The sequence below is a fragment of the Gordionus sp. m RMFG-2023 genome, chromosome 4 (assembly GCF_954871325.1).
Source record: "Gordionus sp. m RMFG-2023 chromosome 4, tfGorSpeb1-WG-v2, whole genome shotgun sequence".
Lineage (NCBI taxonomy): Eukaryota > Metazoa > Nematomorpha > Gordioida > Chordodea > Parachordodidae > Gordionus > Gordionus sp. m RMFG-2023.
Genome location: NC_088778.1, coordinates 19,375,898 through 19,394,999, shown reverse-complemented (window position 1 = coordinate 19,394,999; position 19,102 = coordinate 19,375,898). Strand labels below are relative to the sequence as shown.

General features: G+C 28.2%; 1 protein-coding gene across 4 annotated transcripts in view; it reads right to left on the bottom strand.

Moving 5' to 3' along the window:
* The window catches only part of LOC135927919 (vacuolar protein sorting-associated protein 45-like), a 62,055-nt gene that overhangs the window by 15,788 nt on the left and 27,165 nt on the right, over nt 1–19,102 (bottom strand). For all 4 annotated transcript variants that reach the window (XM_065464187.1, XM_065464190.1, XM_065464189.1 and 1 more), the window contains exons 7-8: nt 4,662–4,796; nt 3,844–3,954 (exon numbers count right to left, since the gene is read on the bottom strand). In XM_065464187.1, the coding sequence (XP_065320259.1) occupies nt 3,844–3,954; nt 4,662–4,796 (246 nt within the window). The remainder of the gene's footprint in view (nt 1–3,843; nt 3,955–4,661; nt 4,797–19,102) is intronic.

The following is a 19,102-nucleotide window of genomic DNA, read 5'->3' as shown; positions in this document are numbered from 1 at the left end:
CAAGCCTTAAGATTTTGCTCATAGGTGGTATAACGGTTTGAAAACTATTAATGAAATCTCGAGGTTTAGACAATATTTTTCTGGCTAAAATATTGAGTTAGCCGTTTTTAAGAATCGGATCAAATCGAGCCGTATAACAACACTAGTCTCATACTAGAGGTTGAATTTTCCAATCATATCCAACGATTGTATTAATTTAAAAAATAATTATTGACTTAAATATAGTTTTTCATTTAAGACTCTCATTTTACAGATTTAATAAAAAATCCTTAAAATAATTCTATTAATCATAAAAAATAAATGTTATTTTTAAATCAGGGGTACGAACCGAACCTCGAAACCAGAACGAACCGTTATAATTTTCTGAACCGCAACTGAACTTTTATAAAAAAAATGTAAAAAGAGCGAATCGAACTGTTATAAATATTCTTGAACTGATTTAAACCAGTTCACAACGGTTTTCAAGAATAATTAATTTTAAATTAGTAACCTAAATTTGAAATTTTAATTTTTCTTGGGGGCAATTTAAATTCGTGTTTTCTTTTCAAATTACAATTTTTTATACTTAGCTATTATCTTCATATTAATAAATACCAAGTTTATTGTTTTTACTTTATATATTCAATTTAATATAGATTAGGCAAATTACTAGTTAATTAGATAAGAAATAATCTTTAACTAAAATAAATAAGGAATTATAAAAATATTAAAAAAAAATTTCTCTAAGATAAGATATATATAATATATGATTAATTTTTTTAAAAATCAAATTTATAAAAACAGGAACGAACCGAAAAGAACCATTATAGATTCCGAACCGAATCCTTATGACATTCTTCAAAAAAAACCAAAATGCAAAATCTTTATAAAATTTTAAACTAAAATCGAAACAAACCGAACCGTCATACTTAATTCAAAACATTCTTTTGTTTTATACTAATAAATTTAAAACAAATTGCAACTGTATTAGATACTCGTCAAATTTTCGTCGCGCTGAATTGACGCCTCGTCCAATTTTCAGCGCCGATTTGTCGTGCGTCGAATTTTCCGCACCGAATTGACGTGGAACCGTTATCAATATAGATTCTTTATTATAACTAATTTAATTTTTAATTTAAAAATAATTATTTAACATTAGTAAAAGGTTTTAAAAAAATCGATTTTTGTACCTTTAATTCATATTATCTCAGGTAATATAATTGATCAGAAAACTTCGTATCAGATATTACTAGTACATTTATAAATCGTGCGCAAAATTTTCCGCGCCGAATTGACGTGATAAGTCAAAAATTTATTAAGGGAAAAACATTAAAATTAAATTTTTTTATAATATTGGTCATCTTATGTAAAATATAAAATTAATTTCGAAACGATTATGAACTTCAATTATATAATTTATATGCGTATTTTTTTTGAACCCCAATCGCCTAAAGTAATTATAAGAAAAAAAGCGGGATATATATATTTATGTGTATATTTTGTAGAGTCAATCCGACTGATTTTTTCAATTACTCTCGTGAACATCTAAATGTGTTCAATTAAATAACAAAACATTTGTTCAATTGCTCTCGTGAACATGTAAATGTGTTCAATTAAATAAGTGTGGTGCTTTACACCTATGTGTTAGCATACATTATTATTATAAAAAGAAATTTCCTATCTTAAAAAATAATCAGTGTAAACTAGGGGTGGCCAATTTTAATCAATTTGTTTTAAATCGCGATTTAAATCATGGCGATTTTTTTAAAAAATTAATGATTTAAATCAAATTTTAAAATAATGAAAGATAAGGACTTAAATAAGCAAAATCTAAATTAAATAACTAAATTGCACTAGTAATCACCATATGTTGGACAAAAAAGCTTATTTTCAATTTCAATTTTTGAACAGTAGAAAAATAACTGCTGATCCAAATTGCAATAGTGAAAAATTATAATATTCTAATAAAACGAAACTAATATTAAAAATCTATACTTTTAAAATTTTTTTTATTTCTTTATAATAAAAAAAATAATCAATTAGTTTGTAAAATTAAGAAAAAACATATATTAAAAAACACAAGCAATATCTATATCGTCGACATTGTTATTAGAATTTAATTGCTTAAATAAAAAAAAATGACTTCCGGCCTTTTCTGTTCCTAACGGATTTCTAAGCTTCGAGTGAACAACTGGAAAAGATGATATACTCTCAACTGAACCGGATAATGAAGATGCAGTTAGTTGTTTTATTATTTTTAGAATATTTACATCCTTCATCAAATTTCCTTGGGCCACCCACCATTCAATTGGGTCTACTTTATTTACTATATTATCTGAAAACATTATTTTAGAAAATAGCTCAGATCTTGCTTGAAGCTTTATCAAGATAGATAAAATGTCAGTGGTTGGACACAGAAGTCATCCTCCCCCTTCCATTGCCGTTTTCAATTCCTTGGTTGTTAGATTTGAACGATATTTTGGGTTTAAAAGTAGGATGTGTGCAGAAGTTAGAGCTTTTTAGTAAAGGATGAAAGTTGATTACTACCTATTTTTTTATTAACATGCAAGGTGGTGAAAACCATTTGGGGTTTTAAATTGGGCTAATTCTTACAGGTTAATAAATAGCAATAGGTAATTTTAGTTTGAAAAAATTTAATTTCATTTGGCATTTGTATTTGAATCAGAATATTCTACAATAAATTTATTTTAACAAACAATTGATGGTTAAACTTTTTAAAAATAACTATATTAAATATCATCGGCTCTTTGAAAAAAATTTCAAATTATAACATATCATTATTTAATTATTCCAATTTCCTGACTTGTTCCCTTGAGCATTAGTTCTTTAATTTTTTAAAAAAGATATTTTACAATCTTATTAGCCCATATTTATTTCTTCAATTAAAATTTGATTTTTATTTGGTTTAAATCGCGATTTAAATTTTAAAAAATCGATTTTTTTGATTTAAAAAAAAAGAGGTATATCAAATGCACAGCCGTAAAAAAAATAGGCCTAGTCCGGGTATTTTTTTTAAAAAAAATTTATTTTGTTTGATTGACTAAAAATAAAAATTTTAATATTTAATCTGGCCCAAGATGACTTGGAAAAATGTGATAGCGGCGGGTATGAGAAGCATAAATCTTACAAATATTGATGCTCAGGACCGTCAAAAATGGAAAAGAAAAATCAGCCGGAAAACTGGCCTACCCGGGTAAACCTGGAAATCGCCATAAAACGGAGAAGATTTTATTCATCTAGTAGAGTAAAAGAATATAAGCTAAATTTAAATTATGTAATTGGTTATATGGTAAGTTATTTTCTAATATTTTAAAAAATTTAATAATCTATATATAAAAAATTACCTACATATTAGTTGGATTTGGTTTTATTATATCTTAAAAATTATAAATTAGTTTCAAAAATTAATAACTATTTTATTTACTTAGTATAGTTGTATGGTAGAGTATATAAGAACTAATTAAAATTGAGTGATTTGACTAAAAATTAAAATTATTATAATTAGCGAATAATATAAAAAAATTTCAATTTCCCTTTATAAACTAGTTAGGTAATTTCTAATGAGATATAAATGGCTTTGAAATGAAAATACGAGAAATGAATGTATGTGATATATCATTCTTATGATACAATTCAAGAATATATTATATTTAATTATATATAATAATTATCAAGTTTCAACATATTAGGCACAATCCGTTTTTATAGAAAGAAAGGCCCGGGCTAGCTTGTTGAAAAAATCAATGTTCAGGCTCGGCCCGTATAACTGGGCCTGACTTTGAACTAGGCCTGCACTTTAATATTATCAAGGTGAGAGAAAAAAACATTAATATATAAACATACTTTCATGTCTGATATAGATTCAACTTTTTGCTGGCATTGAGATTTTTTTTGAAAGTGTTCCATCAAAATTTTTATATTTTGACTAATTTCTCCAAAATTAAGGTACATATTCTGTATTAAATGATATAAAAATTAAATTAGAAAAAATAACTAAATAAACCAAAGGAAAAATAAATAACTTAAAAGGATGATTTAAAAAAATTACTTTTCCGATTTTATTTAAACATATAAATTGACGATATTATGAAAGAAAACAATAATTCTTAATGAACATAAGTCCGTTCCGCTAATTTTGCCTAAAAAATATTTTAAATTTACCCGACGACCAGTTATTTTAAAAATATTTTTAACCCCCCCCCCCACCCAATATTTAAACTTTTTAACCAATCCATTGCAAAATTCTACTAAGCGGCCTGTAATTGATGCAATTTTCCTGAAGATTTCAAGGAATGTAAGATGTAAGAGAAAATTGTAATTTGCTAAGCAAAGCTTCCATCATCTTATTTTGGGATAACTAGCCCTCAAGCATTGTTTCTCTCCTTGGCCGCTGGACAGCGTTTCTATCGACGCGAGAAATGATGGAAACATTTCGATGTTTAAGCAAATAATCGTGATCATGACCAAAAATTAATAGTTAAATTTTTATGTCTTACTGGGATTATGATCACAATGTCATTACATTGAAATCATACTAAATAAAAATATCTAATTCTACCTATTTTGCCAAAATAATGAATAAAGATTAAATTCATAGGTTGTATTCTAAATAAAATTATACTTTGATATTTTTTAATAAAAAAAACTTAAAAATATTTTACTTGAGAATAAAAACCATCATGCTCAGCTGAAAGTACGATTTCTTTAAGATTTTTAGGAACTCCAGGAGCTGTTTTTAAGTTTACTCTATTATTATAGATGCCAATCAAGTCGTGAACCATGGCTTGATATGTCCACTTTATATTTTAGTATGCATAAACATAATTTTTTTTAATTTAAATCATGAAAATGTTAATATTTGAACAAATTTTATAGAAAAAGTTGTGTAAAACTTAATACATTTTCGTAAATATAAAATAAAAATACTTCCACTAATATAAATGCTATATTATGAAAACTGGAAAATTAATAAAATTAAGGAAAAAATAATCATTTATATAAGTTTGATACTTATATTAATAATATAATAGTTGAGCTAACTAAAATTCCTTATTCTTATCTTCTTATACAATTTGTTATCATGCTTTTTTGGAGTTCGCAAATAAAAATTTATTTGTGAAACTTATTTCTAATCCTGATTCATAGGCGAAGTAAAGAGAGAAGAGAAAAATCCCCCTTTAGCCTTATTGAAGTTTTTATAAATGTAATAAGTTAATGAAAACTCCCTATATTCCTCCCGCCCCTTTAAAAAATGAATTCAATGTGATTATCAGAGTTTTTAAAGTAGCTCGCTATCTTTTTTGATAGCTATAGCTAATAGCGGGCTACTTTTTCCAATTATTTATTTTTTTAGCGCGCTCCTTTTTTGGATTTAAAAATATAATGGATGTAACTATGAACAAATATAATATCATAATTAATTATAATTTTTATAATTTATTATTATTTAAAATTTATGTTTTCAATTTGTAATGTAATTTATATATTCAATTTGTATTATAAATATCTGGTGTAAATTATTAAAAATTTCTTCGCAAATGTATATCCAAATCGATGTAAGTGAGTCAGACAATTAAGATATTAATGAAATAGAAAGCACCCTAAAAGAAAATATCTTTGATAAAAATAATACAAATTTTTCATTTCAAAAATTTGAAAATATTTTCAAATTAATGTAAAAACAAAAAGTGGGTTAAATGTTTGTTCAAACTGTAAAAAAATATATCCTCAAATGTAGTGGTTATTAGAGGTGGGCGCGGGCAGTGAAATTACGAGTGACCCATCGTGTCATGGTGGGTCACGGCGTGAGTGTGAATAAATTTTAAATTATTAGGCGTGATGAGTCTCCCCAAAATTTTTACCGGGCGTGAACCGTCGTGAACATAAATTTCCCGTGAATCACAAATTTTAATTTTTGTGGTTGTTTTTATAAATCAACCCTATTTCCGATCTCTGTAAAGCAGAAGAATTGGGATTTACCACTTGTGAAAAACTCCGTTGATTACCTTATTTCGAGTCTCTCACCACTGGCTGGATACACATTTATTGAACTTATCAAAGATCGAGGATATGAATTTTTAGATGTTATTCCATCTACCAATCTCAAACTCGAATTGGACAACCATGAGCTCGGCTATGCTTTATATATCAGGCTCAACATTCCCTTTTCATTACCATATAAATGCAGCAAATGTCATACTGATGATAACAATATGGCGCTGCATCCTTTACATTGTAATCGTAATCCCAGTCGACAAACTCGACACTTGAAATGCAATCAAATTATATCTCTTGCACTTAGGTCAGCTGGTTTTCCTATCTCAGTGGAGCCTTCTGGCTTATTTTCCGATAGTAGACGTCCTGATGGGGTCACACGTATCCCATGGTCGCAAGGAAAGTTTTTAATATGGGATTCTTGTCTGGATACTAACTCCCCCTCTAATTTTAACAAGGACGCTCTAAACAGAGCTCAAAATTTTAAGATCAGCAACTACAGCGCTGATTCCTCAAATTACATATTCATACCATTTGCTCCACCTTAACTACATATATGATGATTTGCCTAAAAACTCTTTTAAAGACGTTGGCCGCCTAATCAGAAAAAATTCTAATTTTTAAAGGGATCATGACTATCCGGGATCTTCAAGGGATTTTAAGGGATAACTAAAAAATAAGGGTTTTAAGTTAAGGAATGATAATACGGTATTATCACGTTTTAATCGTGATAAAGAGGAATCTTATTTTAAAAGCGTTTTCCACGCGTTTCGTTGCGTTTTTTAATTTTATTGTTATTCATTAATTTCCAATGTTGTTTTTTTGGCCTTATGATATAAGATATGTCTAATATAGGGTATCAATCGATAGCTAATCAAAAGATCTATTCAACTGGAGGTCAATCTCCCCCATAATGGGCGGGTCTAGGTCTTGGGGGGTCAGAAATATTTTTATCAACACAAAATATCGATATGGGTATCAAATAACAGCTAATTTTAATATGGTTTGACTAAAAGTCTTCATTCTTGGTCTTGATGGGTATGACTTGGTCTGGGGAATGGAGGTAGAGGGGGTGTAAAATAACTATTTTTGATATGGGTATTAAATAAAGCTAATTTTAATATCGTTTGACTGAAAGTCTTCATTCTTGGTCTTGATGGGTATGACTTGATCTGGGGTGGAAGGAAGGGGGGGGGTAGGTATATTTTTATCAACACAAAATATCTATTTGGGTATCAAATAAAAGCTAATTTTAATATCTTTAGCTGAAAGTCTTCATTTTTTGTCTTGATGGGTATGACTGTCAGGCCCTCAACATATTAACAAAATATCTAGTTGGATAGAATTTACAGAAATAATAGAGAATGAAGATAAAACAATTTTTTTAATCTTTTTTCGGTTCCAATCCTGAACTTAAAATTTATAATTTGCAGTGTTCTATATTTAAGGCGTTATTTCATAGCTATTTTTTTTAGTTCGATAGCTTTAGCGGAGATAGCGGTAGCTCGTTACCAAATAAATAGAAAAAATTATTATAATAATTTTATAATTAATTCTAAAATCATAATCTTTTTATTTTATCTGTACCATAATTATTTTCATTATCAATGTCTACTGTCGACATTTAAAAATTATTTTTTTTTTGAAAAATATATTTACAATGCATATTTTAAAATGTAAATTTATATAAATAAAATAAAAAGTTATGATTTTAGAAATTAATTATAAAATTTTTATAATAATTTTTGCAATTTATTTAGTAACGAGCTTTTTTTAAAGAAATGACCCATCAAGACAAAAAATAAATATTTTCAATCTAAAGATATTTAAATTAGCTTTTATTTGATACCCATATCAAAAAAAATTATTTTTTACACCCCCACCCCCTCCCCTCAGACCAAGTCATAATAATCAAGAACAAGAATAAAGAATTTCAGTCAAACCATATTAAAATTAGTTTTTATTTGATACCCATATCAAAAAAATTAATTTTTACACAGCCCCCTCCACCCCCCCCCAGACCAAGTCATACCCATCAATACCAAGAATATAGACTTTCAGTCAAACCATATTAAAATTAGCTTTTATTTTATGCCCATATCAAAAAAAATTATTTTTTATACCCCCCCCCCCACCTTCACACCCCAGAAAAATCATTCCCATCAAGAATAAGAATGAAGACTCTCATTCAAACCATATTAAAATTAGCTTTTATTTGATGGCCATATCAAAAAAAATTTTACACCCCTCCCCCACCCCCACCCCTCCAGACCAAGTCATACCTATCAAACCAAGAATGAAGACTTTCAGTCAAACCATATTAAAATTAGCTTTTATTTGATACCCATATCAAAAAAAAATTATTTTTTACACCCCCACCCCCTCCCCTCAGACCAAGTCATAATAATCAAGACCAAGAATAAAGAATTTCAGTCAAACCATATTAAAATTAGTTTTTATTTGATACCCATATCAAAAAAATTAATTTTTACACACCCCCACCCACCTCCCAGACCAAGTCATACCCATCAAAACCAAGAATAAAGAATTTCAGTCAAACCATATTAAAATTAGCTTTTATTTGATACCCATATCAAAAAAAAATATTTTTACAACCCCCCTCCACCCCCCCCCAGACCAAGTCATACCCATCAATACCAAGAATATAGACTTTCAGTCAAACCATATTAAAATTAGCTTTTATTTTATGCCCATATCAAAAAAAATTATTTTTTATACCCTCCCCCCCCACCTTCACACCCCAGACCATCATTCCCATCAAGAATAAGAATGAAGACTCTCATTCAAACCATATTAAAATTAGCTTTTATTTGATGGCCATATCAAAAAAAATTTTACACCCCTCCCCCCACCCCTCCAGACCAAGTCATACCTATCAAACCAAGAATGAAGACTTTCAGTCAAACCATATTAAAATTAGCTTTTATTTGATACCCATATCAAAAAAAAATATTTTTTACACCTCCCCCATCCCCCAGACCAAGTCATACCCATCAAGACCAAAAATGAAGACTTTCGGTCAAAACATATTAAAATTAGCTTTTATTTGATACCCATATCAAAAAAAATTATTTTTTACACACCCCCCCCCCCTCACCCCCATCCCCAGACCAAGTCATACCCAACAAGACCATGAATGAAGACTTTCAGTCAAACCATATTAAAATTAGCTTTATTTGATACTCATATCGATATTTTGTGTTGATAAAAATATTTCTGACCCCCCAAGACCTAGACCCGCCCACTATGGGGGAGTTGACCTCCAGTTGAATAGATCTTTTGATTAGCTATCGATTGATACCCTATATTAGACATATCTTATTTCATAAACCAAAAAAAACAACATTGAAAATTAATGAATAACAATAAAATTAAAAAACGCAACGAAACGCGTGGAAAACGCTTTTAAAATAAGATTCCTCTTTATCACGATAAAAACGTGATAATGCCGTATAGTTCTTTATCCTTTAAAAAATTGAAATTTTAAAGGGATCCCTTTAAATCCCGTGAAGATCCCAGATAGTTGTGATCCCTTTAAAAATTACGACATATATTTTTTAATTTAATTTAGTTCTTTTTTTAAAAAGAATAATTTTTGAAAACAAAAAATCTTCCGCATTTTATATACAACATCCGGTATCATGCCGCTTGTTATACTTTCTTTTTATGTAAAGCTGTTTTGTTGCGAGACTTTTTGCTAAATTTTGCTTAAACTTTTTACAGAAAAGTCAGTTATATTTTATTTGTAAAGACTTCGACTTTTAAATGCAACAGAAAGTGAAGGATTTTACAAGCTAGGCCAAGAGTTAATAAATGTTGGAGTTCATATCGACAACAAAATATAAGATACACTTGTTAGCCGAAAAACTCTCATGAATACTAATAAAAATCGAAGTTTTTTAACCATTAAAGGACTTATTATCATTAAGGATTTTGAATTAAAAACAATTACTTTGGCCACAAGAGAAATGGATGAAAAAATAGCAGGCGTCAATATTAAAAGTGTAATTAATTTAATTTTAAAAGAATACACTAGAAAATTATTATAAATGTATATAGTTGTGACTGATAACGGAGCAAATCTTATAAGTGCATTCAAATCTGACGAAAGGCTAGCATGTATATGCCATATATTAAATAATATTATGCATTATATTTTTGACAATTGGTTGCCTGAAATAGCCTTAAATATAAATGGTGTAAAGAAATAATACAATATTTTAATCTACAGCTAATAGCAAGCTAAGCCACTCCCTTAAACGTGATGTAATAACGAGATAGAACTCAGTATATATCATGATACAGAGTTTCTTAAAATCATTTTCTGAAATACAGGTGTATACTTGTTTAGCAGGCAAGATTTAAATAGATTAACCAGAATTGATATCAACAACATACTCGAGTTAGATAAATTTTTATCAATATCTAAAGATGCTCGGATAATCTGAGCGGAGAATTCTTGTCCCATAATAAATGAAGTTTTTCAATGGAAACAAAAATTAGTAAAATTTCAACCTTCTGAAGGTGATATAATAATAATCAAAATTTTAAAAAACAGGACAAGATTTAAGAAAGATTTATTATGCAACCACTACATAAGGTAGTCTTAATTCTAGATCCAAATTTCAAAAGCCTTAAGTGAAAAGGAAGATATATAAAACAACCTTAAAAATGCTAAATGATATAAAATTAGGTGATATACATAAATCAATGCTAACTATCATTTATAACTTTCCTAATTCATTCTACACTCATAAAAACCGTAAATTCTATATTAAAAATTTTGATAATTTTTAGATGATTCTGATGACGCATCAAAATCTACCGATGAAAGGTGTGAGGATTAACTTAAAAGATTGATCGCACATAAGACAGATAACAATGACAATTATCAATATGAAGATGGTAAATATACTAATTTTTGTTAAAATTTTATTATTACATTGCTGTTGAAATCTCAGCATAACTAGTCAAAGTGAATCCACAATTTTAAGGAATGATTGTAATTATTGTCGTATTTGTAAATACGTGAACGTTTTATATTTTTTTTACGCGAAATGCCAATCAACCAATTAAAATAAGGTTGATTGGATAGAAAGATTAGATGTAATATATTATATGTGGATTATTATTATATTTTGAATTAATTAATTTTTATAAAAATTACGGATATTTTTTTTATAAAGAAATGAATTTTCTTTTGAATAAAATTTTTGGATTTATATTGTAGTTTTATTTGTCTTTTGATTTGATAATTTCATATAATTCTTGAAGATTCGTTTTTTAGAAAGTTTGGTTAAGTTTCTAGGATTTGTTTGGGTAGATTTTAGATTTGTTTTAGTTTGTGTTTGTAGATTTTTTTTTAGTGGTGTCTTGTGACGCTTTCCTAGGAGTTATTCGGTTTAGAAGGTAAAACAAAAATTTTTAATTATATAATTTTTTTAAGAATTTTTGACTGCGCATTTGTACTAACCATTATACGATTCTGATAGAGAAGTTTTTATTTAAGGTGCTGTATTAATATTTTCTACAAATATTTAAATTTTTGTAATTGATTATTAGTATTAATTAAGAAATTTATGAGCAAATGGTTTATTTTTTTAGGCCTAGTGGGGAGCATAGTTTTGGGGATAAGGTTCTCTTTTATAAGGATTTGGGTTATAAAGTTATGTATAAAAACTTTAATGAATTGGATTTAGGTAAACAGTTGATTACTGTGGGAATATTATTAATGATGTATTTATTGATTATTATATTGAAATTGTTGGTAAAAAGGGGTACTGCGGTACTGGCAGGCATGTATTGCAATTGGAAGAAGGACACTGCGGTGTCAGATGTTTATAAAAAGAAAATGGCAGAAACGTATTTTAATTTAATATCGGATATTTATGGGAAGAAAATAGCAGACTTGGAAAGTAATCTAAAAGATGTTTTAGAGGAAATCAAGGCTGGAAATGTTGGGAAGAGGTCAGATAGGATCCTCCTGGAAATGAAAGAAGCCATCAATGCGTTGATGAAGGAGAGCAAAGGTCCGGTTAAAAGCCAGGTGGGTGATATAAATATGAATAAGAAATTTAATGATTACGAGGAGAATAAAGGAGTGTCAGGAAATAAAAGATTTGTTGAAATGATCATTTGCCATCGTTGCGGATGGCGAGGACATAAAAGGGATACCTGCGTGGTCCCAGAGCAAAGGTTTAAAGATGGATTTCCGTTAAAGAGATCGGAAATAGGAAATGCTAGTGTAAAGGTGGTTCGGGTGAATGAATCTCGAATATGTTTTAAATGTAAAAGACTGGGACATGTAGCTGTGGACTGCATGGAAGTATCACGAAATTCGTGTTGACTATATGATTGCAAGGTGAATCATATAGGAGTCGGGGCTCCGAGAGTTCGGAAAAATGTGTATAATAAAACATTTAATATTATTAGTCGAAATGAGGGAAATGATAGAATTAAAATAAGAAATCATTCTCGTAATTTCCGTCGATTTAGGTGGGAACAATATCCGAGGAATATTGTTCGTTATTCTTTTAGAAGGGATGTTAAGAATTTTATTTGGGAAAGATGTCCCACAAATCTTGTTAAAAGAAATGTAATTGTCAGTAATAAAAATTTAAATTCCGAGTTGAATTTAAGGGGCAATGAGAATGCCAATGAAATTATTATTTTAGATAAAATAAACGCTGATTCTCCGATTAAAACATATGATATTTTAATGACGGAAAAATTAGATGGACCATGTTTGTGTCCGAGGGTTAGTTTGAAGGTTGATCATAGGAATATAGAAATGCTATTTGACACCGGGGCTAGTATTTCTCTAATGTCGCAGGAGAATTTTTATAAGTATGGGCTTGGGGGTAAACTGGTAAAGGAGGCTATGTGTGTCAGGCAGTTTGATGGATCGGAAGTCGTTGTGTTGGGAAAGGCCAAAGTGGGGGTTAATATTAATAATACTATATTTTTCCTTGATTTATGGGTGGTGAAGGAAAGTGTGGAAACCATCATGGGGTGGAGTTGGATTGTTCGGTTGGGTCCCTTTACTAATTTTTGGAATATTTTTGCAAAGCCGGAGGCTACAAATGAAACTAAGGATATGAGTCTGGGTAATAGGGTTCGAGATAAAATTCGGGAAATAGAAGAGACGGATTCAACTGTAAAAGAAGGGAATTCAACTTGTAATTCTGAGAGGTTCAACCCGAAGGTTTAGGCTCATCTTAGAGCAGTGGTACACATTTATATTTATGCAAAGATATAGCATAAAAGTGAAATAAAATGTAAGTGAATTGTTGGTAATTTTTTTGTTTTGGTTTATGTATTCTTAGTTTAAATTATTTCATGTTTGTAATGGAAAAGGAGGTTATCCCGGTAATATTACGAGAAATTCAAGTATATGTAGATATATGTAATGTTAATTTAAACTGGTTTAATGTTCCGGCTGTCGGTAATAAACAAGGAAAAGAGATTGAAATTGTGGTAATATATGTATTGTAAATGAATAAAAGTGTAAAAAAATAAAAGGAATAGAAAAGTTGTAATTCATTTTGTGAATACATTTTTGTTCATAGCCTTATAGGATTTTTGTTCATAGTCTTATAGGATAAATCACGGTTGTTGAACATTGGTATTGGTACTGGGAAAATATTTTTTTTTTAAACAAAAAAAGATATAATTAATTAAAAAGTTTTTTTTAAAAAAATTTGTTTTTTTGGTTAGCACGTGCGGCGTGTTTGAGTTATTTGGTATTAGGAATACATTTGTAAAAGAGGAATTAAAATTAAAAAGTTTTGTTTTATTTTTTTTCTCCCCCCTTTTTTCTCTTGTTTATAATTTAATGGTCCGTGTATGTGTGGAATGCCGTAAAAGGAAGTATGAAAAGTTTAAAATGTGTTTATGTTTCGGAATGCAATCATGAATTGGTTTTGTTTTTGTGTATGAAGTGTTAATTTTTTTTATGAAAATTAAATTATAAAAGTGTTTATTTAATTTAATTTTTTTTGTAAAAGATTTTTTTTTTTTAAATTATAAAATTGTTTATTTTTTTTAAATTCCCCAAAAAACTCGTATTAACCGATTACAGTCTTAACAAACTCGTGTCAAATTAATTATCAAGCCAATGCTCATGAATTATCGTTTAATCAACTAATCGGAGCAATGACAACCACCCGGCTATATTTCTCTGCGTCGTTGATTTGAGCAGTACACGAAGAAATATCACAGTTCCATCAATGATTAGTCAATGAACATTCTTTATTATGAATGGATATCGCAAAAGAAAAAAAGGAAGCAGGAAACGTAGCAGATGATTTGACAAGGATTTTATTATCACCGGCAAAACAACTTAATGTTAATGTGTAAAATAATATTAATGACGATTCTGAAATTGAATACTTTAGGAAATATCCATTGTTCCTTTCGGATTGGTGTTTCTCATAGTTATATCCACTATCACAATGGATCATTCACATTGAAATTAGCTATTTTTTTGAAATATTCAAGGTAATCATGATATTATTGAATTAATTATATAAAATTGAAGGACTTTATAAAATTTTATAAATTTGTTATAGCAATTTGATTGATCATGCAACACCGTTATATATCGATTATTTTTTTAACAAAAATATATATATGCCGACATGCCATGAGCCCATAAAGAAGTAGCATGTCGTATTTGTAAATACGTGAACGTTTTATATTTTTTTTTAGGCGAAATGCCAATCAACCAATTAAAATAAGGTTGATTGGATAGAAAGATTAGATGTAATATATTATATGTGGATTATTATTATATTTTGAATTAATTAATTTTTTTGATTGGATAGAAAGATTAGATGTAATATATTATATGTGGATTATTATTATATTTTGAATTAATTAATTTTTATAAAAATTACGGATATTTTTTTTATAAAGAAATGAATTTTCTTTTGAATAAAATTTTTGGATTTATATTGTAGTTTTATTTGTCTTTTGATTTGATAATTTCATATAATTCTTGACGATTCGTTTTTTAGAAAGTTTGGTTAAGTTTCTAGGATTTGTTTGGGTAGGTTTTAGTTTGTGTTTGTAGATTTTTTTTTAATTATATTTTATATAAATAATATATATATTTAGCAACATCATCAACTAGTATAGGATCATATGTATCTTGCAAAAAACTAATTAAAAAGAGGGATATTGATCAAGGTAATTTGCATTTGTAAATAAATTTATTATTTTAAACTAGATTTATTTGAGCAAATTCTTGAAATCGAAAAAATAAAAGAAAGAAGATTATCAACAAACTTTTGGATCAAAGTTATGCTTGACCAAACCCTTGCAAAAAGATCAGAGAGTTGAAAGAAGAAACTAATTAAAATCATTTTTGATATAATATTTAATTATGAAAATGTAATAAAAAATATTATATTGCATTGGAATTATTTTAATGAAGGGCCTTTTTATTATTTTAATCAAAATATAAATAATTATATTTTTTAGGATCTTGAGTATCCTTGGGGTGGAGATTTATGTTTTCTTTATCAATCACCAAGTTGTGTGCACAAGTTTTATAATTCATTCACTATTAGTAACATTAACTTACTTTTATAAGGTTTCATAATATAATATTTGAGTACAAACCTCCATCTGATTCACTGCCATAATTGCCTACAGCAATTACTATAAATCTACCTTTACCATCTACTCTTGGAGAAATATTGCTTATAATTATTATAATATAATTCTCCCAGATTTAAAAGGATTTTTAATCTCTATTGGTTTGCCATCAATGGCTCCAACACAATTTGGAAAGTTTCAAGACTTCTCAAATTGATCAGCAATTATTATGAAGTCATTTAAATTAGATGGTTTCTAATGGATATTTTCATATTAACATTTTTTTTAAATAAAATATGCTTGTTGCAACTACTATGAATGCTATGTCGCTTACGAAACATAAGCTGCTCTGTCGTTTAATGTCATGTCGTTTGCTGTCCCTCTCTACTGTGAATGCACCCAAACCCACACCCTTAAACAGGTTGTAATAACGAGATGGAACTCTGTATATATCACGATACAGAGTTTCTTAAAATTATATAATACAGGTGTATTGCTTAGAAAGCAAGAATCAAATAAATTAACCACGATTGATATCAATATTTAAAGAATGTTCGGATAATCTGAGCGCAGATACTCGTCCCACAATAAATTAAGTTTATTTATGAAATTAGTTAAATTACAACCTTCTGAAGGTGATACAATAATAATCAAAACCTATGAAACAAGAAAAGATTTCTTTTAAAAGAAAGATTTATTATGCAACCTCTACATAAGGTAGGCTTAATTCTAGTTCCGAATTTCAAAAGTCTTAAGTGATAAGGAAGCTATATAAAACAGCCTTAAAAATGCTAAATGATATAAAATTAGGTGATATCCATAAGTCAATGCCAACTATTATTTATAACTTTCCTAATTCATTCCACACTCATAAAAAAACCTTAAATTCTAAATTAAAAATTTAGAGAATTTCTAGATGATTCGGATGAAGCATAAACATCGACCGATGAAAGCTGTGAGGTGTGAGGATAAACTTAAATTTGATCGCACATAAGACAAATAACAAACAATATTTTGATGTTTTGCAGGGGCTGACAAAGTTTACTCGATAATTTTCTCCTTAACTCTTAATTAACTTGTATATAAATTATTTTTTGTAATAGTTATATATGGGATAAAATAAGGGTGATTGAGCATTAATGAAGTCGGAATATACTTTAATTTGGGTAAGAAAAATTGTCAATTTTTAGAACATTTTGAACCCATTACTGGTTAGCGGTGCATATATACACCACCTCCTATATATCATTTTTAAACATAGTTTTTATTTTAAAAAATAATAAAAAAGATTATTATATAATTTAGACATTGTACCTCAAAACTGAAAAAGAAAAATTAGAAAAAAAAAATTTTTATGTCCCTAAGAAGACCTCAAACATGGCGAATTTATGAGGTCTAAAATGCAAAGTCTTCTGAGTGATCTCACGAGCATATTATAAAATTATTTCGATGAAAACTAGTGTATATATTTTTTTATAGATATATCAATATTTATCAATCATTTTTGAAATTTTAAATAATTAAAATTTTAATTGGTACCATATAAAGTTGACTGGTGCATATATGCACCGTTAACCATCTAGCAGTATTAATTATTTTAAAAAAATTCAAACAAATCAAATTTAACATAATGAATTATAATTTTTTTATATTTTACTTAAAACTATTACCATTACTAAGAGAGAGGGGGGGGGCTCGAGCCCCCTGAAAGTTTTTAAAAAATTTGAGCCCCCTGAGAATTGATTAACATGTTTCTTTTATAATTTTTTATCTCGACCTAATTATATGAAATTATTAGCAAATATTCGGTTCATAAATATTCGAAAATTAAAATTATTCATAAAATTTTTAAATTATTTGTACCCTCTTCCTTGCTGAAGATTTTTTTCTTATGCACCTGTTTTGTCAATTCAATCAAAATAATAGATGACTAATTAAAAAATCAAGATTCTATTAAATAAATATTTAATTAAAATATTTAAATGAATCGTTTCTAATATGACTTAACAAATGACGGAGTTTTACCTTCAGATACTGCTGGTGAATTGGAGATTCATAATTCAATTGATGACGACATTCCAGAACCATCTGCTACAATAAGCTATTCTGTAATTTCTCGCCATTTAAAATGGAGAAAACAGATACGTTATATTCTACAATCCCTTTCAATGGTGAAAATGAAGATATAATAAAACTTGAAGACAATTTGCATGGTAAAAATCCATCAGATATATATTTTAATTTTCGGCGAAGACTTATATTGCCTAATTGTAGATAAAAGTAATATTTATGCAAAACAAATGAATAGGTCTAATAATGTATAATCATCCCAGATATTAAGAGATTTATTGGAATTCTATTATTTACTGGATATCATTCGTTCCCACAGTAAAAGATGTATTAGTCTAATAATAGTGATATTTAAATTCCAATAATCCGGAATACAATGACCCAATTACAATTACTAAATTTGAAATATAATATTCATTAGACAGACAATACTAAAAACATATACATGATAGATTTTAAAAAGTTAGGCCTTACAAAACCAAATTATCATAAAATATATTTTGATAATTTCTATACCTCAATTAAACTTTTGTCATACTTAAAACAAATGGGATATTTTACAGAGGAAGTGTGAGGGTAATAGAATGGAGCATTGCCCAGTTGAATCTATAAATGCTGTAGCAAAAAAAGAAAAAGGATATTATGATTATAGGTTCGAAAAATTAAACGAAATATTTATAGTTCGTTGGAATTATAATACTGTTGTGACGAGGTATTCTAAGAAAATATCTTCTAAAATAAAAATTCCTGAACCAAATATGATCACTGCTTATAACAAACACCTGGGTAGAGTTGATCTGTGTGATAATCTCATATCTACTATAGAATAAAAAGAGGGAAAAAACGGCGGTGGCCAATATTCACTAATTTTATCGATGTAGCTTTGGTAAATTCGTGGAAAATTTGGAAATTCATGAATCGAGATGAGAAGAAGAGATTGCTTGCATTTAGGCGATAAGTTACTACTTCCTTCGAACACTAATAAAAATTGAAAAAAAAATAAGCACAGGGCACACAAGCCAGTTTGCATTACAGAGCGAAAACCCTACTGACTCATCTGGAAATTATTTATCCAAAATTATAGATGGAAAAGGACGTAGATGCAGATATTGCCATACGCACTCAAAATATATGTGCCAAACATGTCAAATCACACTTCGTACTAAATGTTTCAAGAATTTTCATAATATATAAACATTTTCTCGTTTTTATTATAAATTACAAAAAAAAGAATAAAGATTTCTATTGTTATTTGATCTTAGAGTATTACCTTTTTAAACCCCCCACCCTCCCTGTTGAAATCAGTCAAAATGCACTACTAGAATCGATTGATCATGAATCTTTCTTTTTTAATTTTTACTATTTTTTATAATCTATTTTTTATCGTCGTTTTATTTAATCTTATGTAATTCATGCT